Below are 15,662 nucleotides of genomic sequence, written 5' to 3' on the forward strand. Positions count from 1 at the left end.
TGTTCACTAGGCATGGAATGTGCATGCATTCAATGTAACTTGTGACCAGGGCGCATATTAGAAGTGGCCCCTGGCACAGCAGATTTCCACTGAATATTGAAGCTAAGGCTTCTGCCCCCATGCAGGCAGCAGGGCTAGACACAGGAGCAGGAAAAGTGTCTCTCTCTTTGTGTGTTTGCCGTCTAGCTATCAATCCTGTACTTTCTTTCCTCTGTGCTGCATAGCTTAGCCTTAGGTTAAAGATTTAATTACTGTGATTTATGGTAGTTCTTAACTTACAAAGTGCTTTTTAATTCTGATCTCATTTTACTCCAATGGAGTGAGAAAGACAGAGGAATGTTCTGTTGCCTGTAGCCACAGTGATCTTCATGGCTGAACAAGATTTTTTTTACCTGGGTCCTTTTTACCAAATCAGACCTTCTGTATTGCACTGCCAAAGTATATTTTGCTAAAAAACATTTAAAAAAAGAATAATTCCAGTCTGGAGTTCTACAGCTTTGTGCTAGCACACCTCATAGTGCGGGAGCAGGACTTTGGATGGTTTCCTGTTTACCTGATCCAGAATTGCAACCTTTCTAGCTTTAATGGCTCAAACGAGCTTTCAGAGATTCTTTTTTACGTTAAATGGTTCCGTTGTTCTCAGCATTCAGTAGTGTATACGATCTTATTTTTTACTATCATTTAACTGCAGTAACAGGTAACAGAAGCCTGTTAAAATACCTTTAAGTGTTAAAAGCCCATTTGCAAAACCAAGAAATACAAAACTTTTCATTACCAAAGCTAAATTATGTTCAGGCAATTTGTGGTTGTTGATTACTTGTTCCAACTCTTGATATTCCAAACAATAATTTTATAGGCAGAGAGATCAGTGAGGCCGATATGAGTTTTTTATATTTCTTACAGTTAACAATGGAGAAGTAATAAAGCCATCACATTTTCGTTTTTGATCACAAAGGTTACCTTAAACATATTTTTTTTTAAGGTTGAGAGCTGGAGAGAATGGAAGCTACTGAGAGTAACGCTCGTATCTGCCTTTCCAAATACCACTGTCTAGGGAACAAGGAGACAGAGTTCTGTCTAGTCTGCATTTTACGATCTTATTGTGCCTTGAAGTAACAGACTGCTACTTAATCTGAACTAGCTTGTGACTTGTTAATTGCCAAGCTAACCACGAAATGAATATTTTAGCTACTGTTAGCACTACCTCTTTAAAATTTCATACAAAACTTAAAATGGTGGTAACTATTGCAGGGTGGTGGCCTGAATTTTTTTTTGTAGGAGGAGTAAGGTTGTTAGCGGGGGTGGGGAGAATTTGTCACAGTTAGACTACTTTAAAAAAAACCTTGGTGCTCTGATGCAAAGATGTAAACATGTAGTTTTGAATCCTATTTAAAATTTGTGTGGAGAAAAAGAGGAGCAATTTCTGCTAATTCCCTCTTCCTTCAGCAGCCCAAAGCTCCCACATTACTGCTTCTGGGGGATAGCCAGGAAAAACTTGGGTGTGGGGGGAGGGTCAGGTCTCCCTCAAGGGGAAAAATAAGCAAATATCGCACCCCTCCTCGCACCTGCAGAAATTCTATGTAAGAGCCAAGTTATGGGTCTGCAGTGTGTTCTCTTGTAACTTCAGCATCTGGTCAGAATGTTGCGGCCTAAGTCTTGACAGATAGGAATGTATTGGTCTATATCCTAGGACAACTACATTGGCTGTCTCTGAGCTTCCAGGCTCTACTCTCTGTGCCCGCGCGCATGTCTTAAGAAATATGATAACTTGCAGTTATATCACAGGGTGGTTAATTCTTAAAACCATTTTACCAGGTTATGCAGTGTTCTGATCGTTTTACCTCAAACGCAGTTGTGGGAATTCGTTGTTGTGCTCTATCAGTATGCAGAGATTAGAAGGGGAATATTGCATTTTTTCCTCCATAGGTTTTCATAGGTTACAAGGAAAATGTTTTCTGTGTAGAGCCTTATTTTTCCTTGTTTGTACTTTTGTTTGAGTTGAAGAGTTGCTTGCATGCAGTACAAGAAAATGCTTTCATTTATATAGTAACTTTTCCAAGAAATTAGTATTAAAGAAATGTCTTGAGAGAAACTGATCTTGGATACATTTATTCACGCAGATGTTTGCAGACAGTGCTTAATATTGGTGCTGTGCAATCCTGTTAAGGTTCTTATTTGCCAAATGTGGTCAACTTTCATGGTTTTCCCTGGAACTTTCCTTGGAAAAATATTTACTTGTGCTTCAGAAGGCTTTCCACGTTGCCACTGTTTTCAGCAGAAATGATCTTCCATGACTGTACAGATGGCTGTGTATCCTCTGAGTGTATACCCTTTCATTTTATGCTGTGACGTATTCTTTACTGTTCATAGTTGCCAGTATCCAAAGAAACAGCTAAGCTCCCTCGAGAAATTTGTGCTCATTGTGTAGAATTTTTTTATCTGATTGTCATGTCATATCACAAACTTTTTCAAATTCAGCTCACTTTCAGAAGCAGTTTGTCAAGCATCTTTGGAGGCTTGCTGTTCAAGAAAAACGAATCTAAAGCCACTGTAGATTCACTGAGCTTTCTATATTTTACTGTTTTTATAAATTTCACTGTTTTTATTCTACTGTTTTTATAAATGACATTTTTATATATGACATTTTATAAACGACATAAATACATTTATTTATGTTTAAGAGCAGTGATATTCAATCATGCCTGGATTATGTCCAGTATTAACCATTTGTCTGCTACAAGAGCCTCAAAAGTCTTGCATGTCTTTTTCTGTAATTTGATTGTGTTCAGTCATTGAAAGTTTTGATATAGTTCTGCATTAACAAATGAAATGGTAGCAGTGGATGAAAAGGACCGAAACATTGAACATGTGTCTGGTTTTAGTCTTACTGAATTGAATAGTTGCATGATCCATGGTTATCCTAGGTAGAGCTGTAAAGAGCTGGAGGAGGCAGAAATCTTGGGGGAAATTGAAATATTTATAACTTGGTATGTATAATTGTATTAATTAGCCTATTTATAGAATTCAGAAGTATAAATAACATTGTTTCATGGCATTTTTTCCAGTGCTCCTCAGAATGTCCTATCTTTTCAATGGAAATGCTGGGTGGAAATTCCCAGAGGGAAAAAGTCTTTTTCTAATTTACATCAGCCCTTTTTATATGCCAAGATACTAAAGTCTTCAAATACGTGTGCAGTGCTGCCTTTTGTGCGCCTTGCATTTTAGATTGTGGTCCCATTGTAGAGCTTTATAAGTGTTTTAAAATGTACACACAGGTTCTATGAGCGCAGTTCACCAATAACAACAGTGCCCCACTTGCCTAAGTGAAGGGGGAAATATTTATGCCCAGTAGAAATTTCTGCATGGATTATTTTGGTGGTTTTGAAACTAACCAAGACCTTCACTCCACTGCCTGTTGGTTGATGCTCCCCCGCCCCACCCCCCCCGCCCCAAAGTATTAACTGGATCAGTCATGCTTGTGACTTGATATTTTCCGTGCTCAACATATTTTATGTGTACACACATTATATCATGTTAATTTCAGTCTGAGGGTTTCTGAGTTTTGGGGAAAGCCTTATCCTTAAGATATGATGAACTGCCATTCTGATGTAAGACTGTGAGTCCATCCAGCCCATTACTGAGGTTTTTTAAAAAATAGCTGATGTTAAAGCTACATATTGAGACTTCCTGTGTTTGCGACCTGTGGCTCTGAATGTTATGAAATGATCCCTCCACTAAGACTCTTTGGATGATCTGAGAAGAGTTGTGCTTACTTTGTATCAGTATTTCACTCTGAGGGCAGCAAGCATCTTCGTTTTCCTCATACTTGGCCATATGTGGTGATTTTTTTCAAAGTATTTCCGCTCTGATTTCTTGATTTTTGAAATCTAAATTCTAATTTAACCATAGCTAACAATATTCACTTTGAGTCATGCTCCTCTAAGCTTTAAGGGCTAAAAACCCTCCACAAAGGTTTCTGTTTTACTAAATTGCAGGTAACTTAATGTCAGATATCTCCCCTTCCCCCAAATGTGGGTTTCGTGAGTTTCTTCAGGATGTTTCAGAGGAGAAAGCTTATTTTATTATTACCAATTGGTGAGGATTAGAAAGGATTTTTAAGGGATGAGGAGAAGAGCAACAGTGTGCATGAGATAATTGAAAAGCTGGAAGTGAAGAATTATAAAATTATTTTTTATATGTCCTCTGAGGTGGGATAAGTACTTAGGAGAGCATCACGTTCTTGGGTTCAGCACTTGGAGATGTACTTGCTCACAGCTAAGTTTGTTACTAAAAATGAATAGACGAGAGGAAGTCCCATTTCATTCTGCCAAGCATGTTAGACCATGGGAACATCTTGATTGGAAGTTTTGTCATAGTGGATGTGAAATCACATTCCCTCGCACATTTCTTGATCTTATGATACAATACTGTAGTAAAGCTTAAACTTGTGTTTGACTGTGGCCATTAATTATTAGATGTTTATATCTTGTTTTTCAATAAAAAAGCGAGTATAACTAGAATAGCTGGTGGAATGCCCCATGCTGCAGCGCAGGTCATCTGACTCAGTCATGGTAAGTGGGAGCTGTATCTCGTTTCACGAATGTGGTAGAACTCACTCTGCAGCTCACAGAGAGCCATATTCGCAATTACCATCAACCAAAAGAATTACATTTAATTCCATCCCAAGCATGAGGCCTCGGGGAGTCTCGCAGCTTACCTGTCTCCCTGTCAGCAGTTGTTTCTAGGTGTAAGCCACCTGCCAAGCCCTATTGGTGAAAGAGCCTTGCCCACTTTCTTGAAACACACTACATTGGAGAATAGTCTCAGAAAAACGATAAGACGCATGTCAAAAATCAGATTTGACTGCTGAGCCACTGATTGAATATCACTGCTCTAGTGGTTGCTGTTGGGCTGCTAGTCAACCTGGAAACAAGGGAGAATGCTGTGTTGCCAGTAGTAGTAACTGTAGGATCTTTGAAGGAAAGGACTTGACCAAGAGGAACAAGGGTCTCTATAGTCTGCTCCTGTATTCCCAAGTGAAGTTTAAGAAAGGGGTGAGACAGATATTTTGTTTCATTGTATGGAGTTCTTTGATTTTTTAAAAAAAACTGTGTTGTAAGCCAAGGTTTATAGGCAGTATAGAAATTAAGTATCTGAAAGAGATTTGGGGAAGGGGCCTTGCTTCAGGGGTAGAACATCTGCTTGGTATGCAAAAGGTTCAGTCTCCAGGTAAAAGGGTGACGGGGTAGGTGATGTGAAAGACCACCCCTGTTTGAGAACCTGGAGAGCTGTGGCCAGTCAGAGTAGACAATACGGATCTTGATGGACCAATGGTCTGATTGCATGTAAGGCAGCTTCGGGTGCTCATGTGACTTAAACTGAGTGTCATCTCTGTAATACTGTTTTTAGGATATTTTGGTTTCTACTTGTTTTACTATATTGAGTTTTTAATAGGTTTAGTTTTCTAGATTACTAGTTTTACGAGATGAGCCACTTGGACAACAGATAGGTAAGGTGTAAATTTACAAAGTTATACACCAACACAAATGAACCAAACTTTAAATCACATACCACTGTCTCTAAGTAGAGAATATTATGGCACAAAAGGTCTGACTACAGCTCCTAGGGTAATAGTTATAAATCAGTATGTTTTACTGGATCTGTCTATCACTGATTGCACTTCTGTTTAGGAAATATCTGAGGATATATACAGATGGGGAGCAATTTAAATGAGGTATTTAAATCGCAGCCTTTTTTGTTATGTTAAATCAGTCTGTGCTGGAAGGCATGAAAAATCCCCGTCTTTTGGTGGTTTCTTGTCTCAGGTTTTGCAAATTGCTGGACAATAAGTACCAGTGATTTTAAATAATTATATGCCAGGTAAAGTTTCCATCTGTGATTGCTTCCTGGATAGCTCAAAGAAATAAAAACATATGAGATTAGAACTATATGTTTAGTGATAAATATTAGATTTCTTGGTTGGCTGATGTGGAGAGGTTACTGGAATTGCAGCTTAACTTTGGATCCTTTATACCACCGAGTACTCAACTTGTTCTCCTAGAGCACCTCTATAAAGAATAATTGATAAAACATAGTACAACTGCAGTTTTAAAAAAAAGAGTGTTCATTTGGAATGTCCTTTTAATCTTCTCTTTAAATTTATTATAGGATTCTGAGCAACAATAGGATATCAGAATTGAAGAATGGTTCTTTTGCTGGATTAAACCACCTTGAACGGTTGTAAGTTATCTAATCTTATGTTTTCATTATTATAATAGAAAAACTTCTCACTTTTATAAACTATATTCAAGTCAATGTTATTTAAAAGAATTGAGATGCTTAGCAGTAGGTGTTGGTATGTGTACATGAATTACTTCCCTGCCATACAAATACATAACAAATTAGTTCATCTGAGAAATAACAGTATCTCCTGGTATTTGTGAAACGGCTTCAGCATTTAACCTCCTGTTTTTTTAATGTACACTTGAAAGTATGCCTCGAAGTTCTGTAGAGCTTAATTCCAAATAAATGCACATTGCTATAGTCACTTGTTTTGCTCTGTACATATGGTAAGGGTGTTTTTAGAAGATTCTGCAGTTTTGTCTCTGGGATCCCCTTAATAGTCTTAATGCCTGACACTCCTGATGTAGTAGGAAAATATTTCAAGTTGTCAGATGGAAAGATTGGCACAGTCTTGTTTCTCCTTATCTTTTGGCTTAGCTTCTTGGTAATTCTGGTTGGTTTCTCTTGTTCTTCCTAAATTCATTGCATATTTATTTCCCTTTGTTTTTTCTTTCCTGTCTGGTAACTAACTGAACAATCAATCAACTTCTGTTCAGCTTCTGTTGTCTTAGAATGCTCTCCTGAGCTCTTCGAAATTTCATAAAATATTTCTTCCAATTTCCTATTATAGTTTTTGACTCTAAGGAATACTAAATTTCATAAAGTTGAAATTGACATGTCCACATTACGTTTCTTTTTTCATCGAGCCATTTTAGTTGGATTTTATTGTTCTGGACTCCTGGGCTCAGTTTAAGTAATAGCTAGGATCTAATAGACCACTTTACAACCAACCAAGATCTTGAGCATTCCCAGTGGAATTATTTCTTGAACTAGCAGACTTCCATTTCATAAACTGGTTATGAAACTTCCCTTTCTTTTCTAAAGGTATTTCCTGGGATGAATGGGAGACTCCCAAATAAAATATCTGTATTGGGTACGTAAAGCTGCTTACATGGCACTTAAAATGTAACAAATAGTTCCCTTCAGCCGAAGACTATATCTATCATCCCCCTCCCTTTTTTTTACATTTTATAGGTGCCAACAAACCTTTTCACTTTATATAGGATAGTCTGGTATTCTTCAATCATGTTCTAGATTGTTCATGTCAGGCCTGATCAGGTGTAGGTGCGCTCCCTAAGAAGCCTTTGGCATCCAGTTAGCTTTTCCAGATTAGTTCATTAACCATTAGGAAGAGGCACACCCTACAACATACTTGGGTCATTGTGGGTACGGTACACAAGTTTTGTCAGAGAACCTTTGCCTCCATTTAATCTTTTATTAAGCTTAGGAGTCTTGTGATCTTACAGGATTCAACAAGGCAGTGGGTTGTAAACAGTGTTTAAAAATTATTGTTAAAGCTAATAGTACTTTAAAACTTTTAGATGATTTACAGCACAGTCCTATGGGTGGGGGCCTGAAAGTGCCAAGGAAGTCAACGAGCCCCCGCAATTGTGTATCTACCTGCTACACCATCATAAACTCGACTTACATTGCTATTCCCCTTTGGCTCTGCTGCACCGAGGTTCCCCGCCAGTGCCCGGATGCAGTGGCTGGGTGCGACTGGTACTGTGGTGTAACTCCTTGCACTGGTGGACAGGGCAGGAGTCAGCTTCCTAAGCCAATTTGGGTACAGGAATGCCCCCCCCAGCAGTGGGAAGTTATGCCTCAAAAAAATGTTACATAGCCCACAGGTGCCCATTGTAAGGAAAAAGTCGTGCTCCCCCCTCCCCCCATGCCCAACACTGCCCATATAGCCTGGCAGAGCATAGGATGCTGACTGGTGGCACCCTGGCACCCAGTCGTTCCCCTGCCCACCCTGCATAACCTCCAGCCAGGGCACTCATGATCCCAGGTAAGAAGGGATACAGATGGAGGCTCTGGGGACCTAGAGCATGAGACGGAAGAGAGTGCACACAGTGACAGGGCAAGAGTGTGCGGGGGGAAATTTGCAAAATTCAAGGTGCACCTTGCACCTACACGCAGAAGGAGAGCTAAGTCCAGAATGTCTGGCTAGCAACTCCCACTCAAGTTCCCTTACAGATAATCCATCCCAAGTCCTGGCTCAGGGAGGGGCAAGGGCACACCAACAGGTAAGAAGGAGCTGTGGAGCCAGCTGCTCTGACTCACACGTTACACCCCTTTCCCACTCCCCTCGCATGTCGGCTGGCCCCTACCCCCTAATGCAGGGCTCTGCGGTTGAGGCTGGCTGGTGCTGGGGGGTGGGGCTGCCATCGCCCTCAATGCACCGCTGCCCACGCCTGCCAAAGAAGAAGCTGTCCAGAGAGCTGTGCTCAACAGAGCTGCCTTGAATAGGATGGTGAGATTGGGTGGTAAGGATGCTAGCAGCCCATGTTAGGGCTTCGCCCAGACTCTCTCAGCCACATTCGTCCCTCAGACAGAGGAGAGAGTGCAAGGCCATGGGTTGAGGTGGCTGGCTGCTGGCTCTTGTAACTCCTCTGTGAGGGCCACCATGCAAACCCTTGACTGTTTCCCTCACAGGAACAGAGTTTGTAGCACCTGCAGCAGCAGCAAAACAGCCTGATGCAGTCAGGGAGCACTTTCTCACAGGAGAAGCATTCATCGTCTGGTTACTGGTAGCACCTGAGACGATGGAGCCACTGCCACCCCTATGCCCATCCCAGGGCATGGATACTCTCCCAGGGCCAGCCCTTCGCCCTCGCCATACATGTCTCTGTTTCCCTTTCAGGCATATCACAGCCCATCAGGGAAGCTGACTTCCTTTCCAGACCAGCCCCAGGACTGTTTCCCCAGTCAGTCCACAATTTAGCCCTGCACCTGAGTCAGCCGCACAAGAAATGTCTCTCCCAGCTCCAAATGCCACGCACACAGGCAGAGCTCCCTTTCCTGGTGAGCAAAGTTGGCAACCTGCATCCAGACATCCTCTTCACTTTTGGCAGCTCAGTAAAGTTTGTGTCGAACAACAACTCCCTCCCTGGTTGTCTGCTTGTGATAGACAGAAGCTGCTCCCCCCCAATCCCTCACAGTGCTGCCTCTTCACATCCCAGAGGATGGTTGCTAGCTTTGGCTGGCAAGGATGAGGTGGCCCCAATGATGCTCCAGGTGCCTTTGCATCTTTGTGTGGCTCTGCTGCCAAGAGAAGCAGTGGCACCTTGGAGGCTTCAGCCCCACTTAGCTTCTCCCTTCCTCCCCCACAAATACACTGCAGGCAGCAGGGTGGAATTGGGTATGTTGCCTGTGTGTGTGTCTGGTGGCGGGGGTGGGGGTGGTGCTGAGGCGCCACAAAGGACTCTCATTCTCTGCCAGCAATGCTACTGCTGGCATCTGAAAAGCCAGGCAGAAGACTGGTGCATGCGGGCGGGGGAGGGTGTTGATGCCCAGATTGTGGGGAGGAGAATGTGGAACGATGTCTCAATATCTTTGGGGCTCAGCTTCGGCAAGGCCAGACCACTCTCCCTTTTTCTGTTCTCGGGGGCAGAGAATCAGGCCCAGGGCTTGAGCCTGACCCCTCCCCCCAGTGGCTAACCCAGCATCTTCCCATCAAGCCATGCTGATCAGCATGATACTTTCTTACGGGCCTCAAGTAGCTGCCAAGGACATGACAGGTGCAGTATTGGGAGGGGAGCGATTTCCTCCCGGCTTTGGGAGGTTCTGAAACGAGTTATGAGAATGCCCATTGCAAAAAACCAGAGAGTCTAGGAGGCCCATTGGATATGATAGGGAACACGAATGCCCATTGTCTTGCATTGGCGCCGTTGAAATAGATTACTGCATTGAACAGATGTAAGGGACATGTGGGATGAACTTTGGGAATCTTTCTCTGTGGATGGGATGATGACCCTTGGAGCAGTTTCTCTGGTTCCAGGGACCATCCTCTTCCACTCTGGCGGCCGTCATTCCAGCCCCAGAGCCCGACTCTTGTAGTCAACCCCACGTTTCCCTGGCATTTTTTCAATGCAGTAATGTATTTCAGTGGAGCCAATGCACATCAGTGGGCATTCATGCCCCCCCCCATCCTTCAGGCCTCTTCCATTGTTTCCAATAGGCAGCAGCAGGGGAAGAAGTTTGCGAGTGAGTAGTGCTTTGGCTGCCAGCCTGGCCCTTCTGGGAAATGGGGAGGGACGGGTGGGTGGGCAGGTGCACTGCCTGCACCTTCGGTGTCACCCTTCCCCACACGGGGCAAGCCTCCTCCTGAGGCAGGCACCTCTGTTGCGGTGTGGTTCGTCGAGTCTTACTACCCTGTGCACCTGCACTCTGCAGGGCAGAGGGGCAGGACTGGCAACTGGTGATGATGGTCGCGGGCTGCGGAGTGGCTACACCTTTCCCTGCCACTCATCGTGCTTGCAATTGATGGATTCTGGTGGAGTTGCCAGGGCAATTATAGAACATTCTCTCCTAGCCACACTTGCCACGCCAACTTTGTGCACTCACGAAAATCCTTTGGGAGAGACCAAGTGGTGCCGGAAATCTGCAGGCAGGCACACGATAATGACCGGCCAAGGCTTAGGATTGTACTGTTAGTAATAGTTCTGGATCTTAAACCAATGCTGGAGTAGATTGTTCTGAATTATTGGGAAGGGGCAGTTAATGTAAATGGCTTAATTTGCCTAAAGCCATTGAGTGGTTGCAGGGGTAGGGTGGGGGAGGTCTTGTGAGGTTTGGCTGTATGCAGTTGGGTTTCATTCCGCTTCCTCTTGTTGGTCATTTTAAAGGTAGGGAAGGGAGAAACTGGCATAGGCGACTTGCTTTTCCCAGTTACCAGTAAAGGGAATTTTTCAGCTTGTTTTAATGAAAAGTTCACAATTTAGTTAATGTATCAAGTAGAACATGGATGGGGCATAGAGTTAAATGGACTTGGAAGATGCTAGGGGGTATAAAATCAGTTTTTTCTCCTTCATATGCAAATAGTGCTGCAATATTGACATCTTAAATAGTTGAACAGAATGGTAAACTTTTACTAAACCATCTTCTACCACTTCATTCCTTTTGGCATAACAGGAATCCTGTCAAGTGGTGGGAGGAGTCTTAGCTGCCGTCCTTCCCCCTGTAGCCTGTCCCTTCTATTCCCATTGCCACCTTGGTTTCATATATAATGTAACGGCACAGGAATTTTTAATGGGGCGTGTTTAACAATTTTGGCTTGTTTGAATCAAGTGGATGACTCTCTATTTTGGGGCTGGTGGTCCTTTTACTTCTTTTCTGCTCTTCTGAAGTTGCCCTTTTCTTTTTAATAACTGCAGAGGTCACCTTGGTCAACAGATAAACTTTGCTTAATGAGTCATGAAAGGTCAGGGCTAGCCTAAAGCATTTGTCAAATACCATGATTCAAATAACTTCTGATCTTTAAAGAAGGGAAGCAAATAAACCTAATTCAAAATTTGCTTATTGATAAAACAACTGTTTCTTTCTCTTATTTTTCAGGCAATGTTGCAAGCTTAAATTATGTTGAAACTGTAATATGTTTTGTTCCTTAAGTAGAACAACTGAAATATAGAAACGTAAACTAGAAATTTATATGCTGCCCTTAAAGCGTTTTTCCTGAATTACCTCAACAATCAGTAATTCAGTAGAATTGGTCATTATTTCATATGGGGGGATTTGAGACGGGCAGTGTTCTTTTTCAGGCTATGGGCTAAGTTCATGGTAAGGATGAGGTTTTGATCTGGGGGCTACTGGTCCACAGTTTATCCATAGTAACTGTCCAGATGCAGTTGGGGGCTTTCTGTTATAGGGCAGACTATACATTTTCCTGTTCCTTTGTTATTGTGCAGTTAGCTCTGAGTTCAGCGTGGGTTTCCTTACCCCGCACGCCCTAGCCTGCTTCAGGCAGGCTTTTGATTTTTTTAAACCCTGATCTGTGTGTTTTCCATTTGACTGTTTATTCATGACCCTCTTCCCCTTTTTAGAGCCTGTAGGGTATTAGATTATTTAAAAAAGAAGAGCTCCAGGACTGGGGGCAAGTGGAGTGCCAATGTTAAAATGCTGGCAGCCTCATTCTGCACCAGCGGAAGCATCTGCACCTAAAATTCCCTATGCAGATTGTGTAGCGGTAGTCCAGCCTGGATGTTACCAGGGCATGTGTAAATGTTGTTAAGTCAGTCTTCTACTGGATCACTTTTAGTCCCAGTCCACAGTACTGCTGTTCTGTTCGGATTAAATTTGTTTGGAATCATCTAGTCTCTCCAGATTACCCCCTTCTTGGACTCAGGTGGAAAATAGAGAGAGAGCTGAATGTCATCTCTCTTTTGTTTTAGCTCATGCTAAAACCCCAGACGGTATCTCCCTTTGGTTTCATGCAGATGTTAAAGGGTATAGGGGACAAGATGGAATCTTGTTAGTCAGTAGCCAGCTGGCCAAACAGAAACCCCCCCTGCACCACCACTTGAAACCTACAGGACCAAAATAACTCCGGCATAACACCAAGTCATATTTCCAGTAGGTGGTCCAGAAAAATACCATGGTGAATGGTAAAAACCACTGTCAAATTTGAGAGAACCAACAGGGACCTACCTCCTCTATCAGTAGCCAGTGCAGATCATTCATCAAGGTGACCCTGGCAGCTAGATGCAAAAGGACCTAGATAATCCTTATTACAAACTGGCAGAAGCAAAACTTTGTACAGTCAAAGACCTTCATTGTGCTTTGAGGCAAAGATTGAAAAATAGGATATACTTCAAAAGAGCTATGTTGTCTTTCTGTCAGGTTCTGGAACTGCCAGCCCCCCCCCCCCAAGCCAGTTGGCTCTCAGCAGACATATCATCCCCAGTATATTTTTTCCTAAGGCCATATAGCACTACCAGATAAATGTGCTTGTCTGCTTATGGCCCAAACATTGTGACTAAAAACCTTAAGGCCATTGGAATCAATAGGCACATTTAACTCTGAGTTATGGCTCATGAGTGCAAATGTGGCATTTTACAAACTTTGGCAATTCTAATTATGATCATTCTAATAGCTAATAACCACTCAACCAAGAGCTTTCATGAATTAATTGTGTGTGTACACGTTCAGCTTGGCAATCTGTTCAAGTGGGAAGTGAATCCCATCTATCTGGTGGCTCACCACAGTTTGTGAATGAGACTGTAGACTGCATTGCCAAGTAGAAAAGAACGTGTTACCTACCACGTCTTATAATATGGAGTGAGAGGATTATTTTGTGGCAAGTTCTTCTAACTTGTGATGCTAGACAACTTGTATATTTCCTTAGATGCATTTTTATAAGACTGTTTTTGATTCTCCAAATTTCTGGTCAGCATCTCTCTTTCCTGGAGAGCTGCTTTACAGTGAGGGCGATGGGAAGTGTTGAGGTAGATCCCTGACAGTACTCCCAAACCGGATTGCTTGACAAGTCCCAAGGGCACATTGTGCCGCATAGCCTTTTATGTCTTTTCAGCTGGCATCTGTGGGGCACGACAGCACCTCCAAGAGGTTGTATGTCGTCATTCCGTCATCCAGTACCTTTTTAGTGCGATTGACCAGGGTGTATGATAAAAAGAGGTCCTGAAGTAGATGGAGTGGAGTTATAGGAAAGAAGCCTTTGGGTGTCCTAATAGATTCCTCTCCTGATTTTGAAGGCTCAGGCCGCTATCTGTTTCAGACTGCATTCGTAAAGAACTTGATCGCGGATGCATAGTTTGACAGAATTTATGAGACGAGTCGCTCAATAGAGAGAACGCTTCTTGGGATTTGTGGGAAAGGGAGCAGCTGATGTTGTATAGTAATGTATGAAGGTTATAAGGACCAAGTGTTCAGCTACTGAGGCAGTTCGTTCTGAAATTATTTATTGCCAGATAGATTGTGCATTTGGGCTCTTAAAATGTATAGATTATTGATTGCAAGGTAAAAAGCTAGAAAGAATTCTGCCAGATTTTCAGATATGCAGGTGTTTTTATTATTAACCGTAATGGTTCCAACAGCTTATAGACCTTTACTTTAAAGTTCTTGTAAATCCAGTCTTTCCCCATAGAGAAGACTCACCATAAGATACGAGTTCTTTGTTTCGCCTTTGCCCCACCACAGTGTGTACGATTAGTTGTGCATGCGGCCGGTATTCCAGGTCATTGTACACAACAGGGAGTTTGTGTACACTTCTCATATTCCACTCCACCCCTACTCTGCTGAGTCAAGGAGGCCGTATAATAGGCTACTGTGGAGCTTGTATGTGCACTGGGGTGAGGGGAGCAAACTCTGTTATGCCATGTTGTGTTCCATTTATGCATCAGCAAGATTGTTACCTCTTGCTTGTTTGTGTTCTTGGTTCATCCTGTATCTCCTAAGGTGGCTGGAAGTCCATTCTCTTGAATGAACAGAACAGTGGACTTCAACTGGTGGATTGGGGAGCTCTTACAGAAGAACTCCCTGCTGTGCCCATGCATCGAGAGAGCAAGGCTGCTGCTGAGAGGAGCAGCACAGCAGTGAGATGAGGGGTCACTGGGGCAAGGAGGTTTTTGACAGTACAGGCAGGTTCGCAGACACCCCCCCCACACACACACACACAAAAGCTTGTCGTTGATATTTCTCTTCTCCTGGCCTGACCACCTCCCCAACACAACCCACAAATGTTCTATGTACACCTACAACTCAGAGCTCTGCTCCCTGAGCAGATGAGGCCAGAACTCTGGTTCCTCTTCGTATTGTATAACTTCCTGCCATGTGCTAGAGCTTAGTGGGCCTCATGCTGCTGCTTGGACATTAAAGGTGAGTACCAGATCTGGATGTGTTCAAGACCATTTCAGAGAAAGAAATGCTTTTTTTAATTTAGAATGTTTTAATGCCTTCTCTTTGGGGAACCTGCTTGAAATAGCTTGCAAAATAAAACATAACATCACTGTTTTAAAGAATGGACCACTGTGATGGCAACCTAATATTCTAGTCAGCTCAGAAATGTCACGTGTGTTTCATTTTCTGAAGAAACGTTTTGGAAGTAGATAACACACACGCACACACACACACACACACACACACACAATATTATAAAGAAGTCTTGTCAGCTTGCAAATTCAGTCTTGTAGTTTGCTTTTCTGTAATAATTTTTTACATTTCTTCCTTTTAAACAGAGACCTGAAGAACAATCTCATTAGTGCTATAGATCCAGGAGCTTTCATAGGACTTTCATCTTTAAAAAAATTGTAAGTATTTACATGGGACTAAGCAAAGTGTAAGTTGGTAGTGTTTTAAGTGTCAGCCTGGAATAAAATTCCAGTGATCTTGACAAAATTCCTTTATGCTGTAGGCACGAGCCCTCTTGATGTGCAGGGTCCTGTTGCAGTTATTTAAATCTATATTGTGTCCTTTTTAAAAACAGTGTACAATTCCTCTTACTTGCTTAAATATGTAGAGCTGGAGAAAATACCAATGGGGACAACTAAAATAATAGAGATGGAACATTAGTTTTATTAAGA

At 42.5% G+C, this 15,662-nt stretch overlaps 1 protein-coding gene across 2 annotated transcripts in view; it reads left to right on the forward strand.

Moving 5' to 3' along the window:
- The window catches only part of ADGRA3 (adhesion G protein-coupled receptor A3), a 95,485-nt gene that overhangs the window by 9,760 nt on the left and 70,063 nt on the right, over positions 1-15,662 (forward strand). For both annotated transcript variants that reach the window (XM_054999223.1, XM_054999224.1), the window contains exons 2-3: positions 6,169-6,240; positions 15,318-15,389. In XM_054999223.1, the coding sequence (XP_054855198.1) occupies positions 6,169-6,240; positions 15,318-15,389 (144 nt within the window). The remainder of the gene's footprint in view (positions 1-6,168; positions 6,241-15,317; positions 15,390-15,662) is intronic.

This window comes from Eublepharis macularius, chromosome 15 (assembly GCF_028583425.1).
Source record: "Eublepharis macularius isolate TG4126 chromosome 15, MPM_Emac_v1.0, whole genome shotgun sequence".
NCBI lineage: Eukaryota > Metazoa > Chordata > Lepidosauria > Squamata > Eublepharidae > Eublepharis > Eublepharis macularius.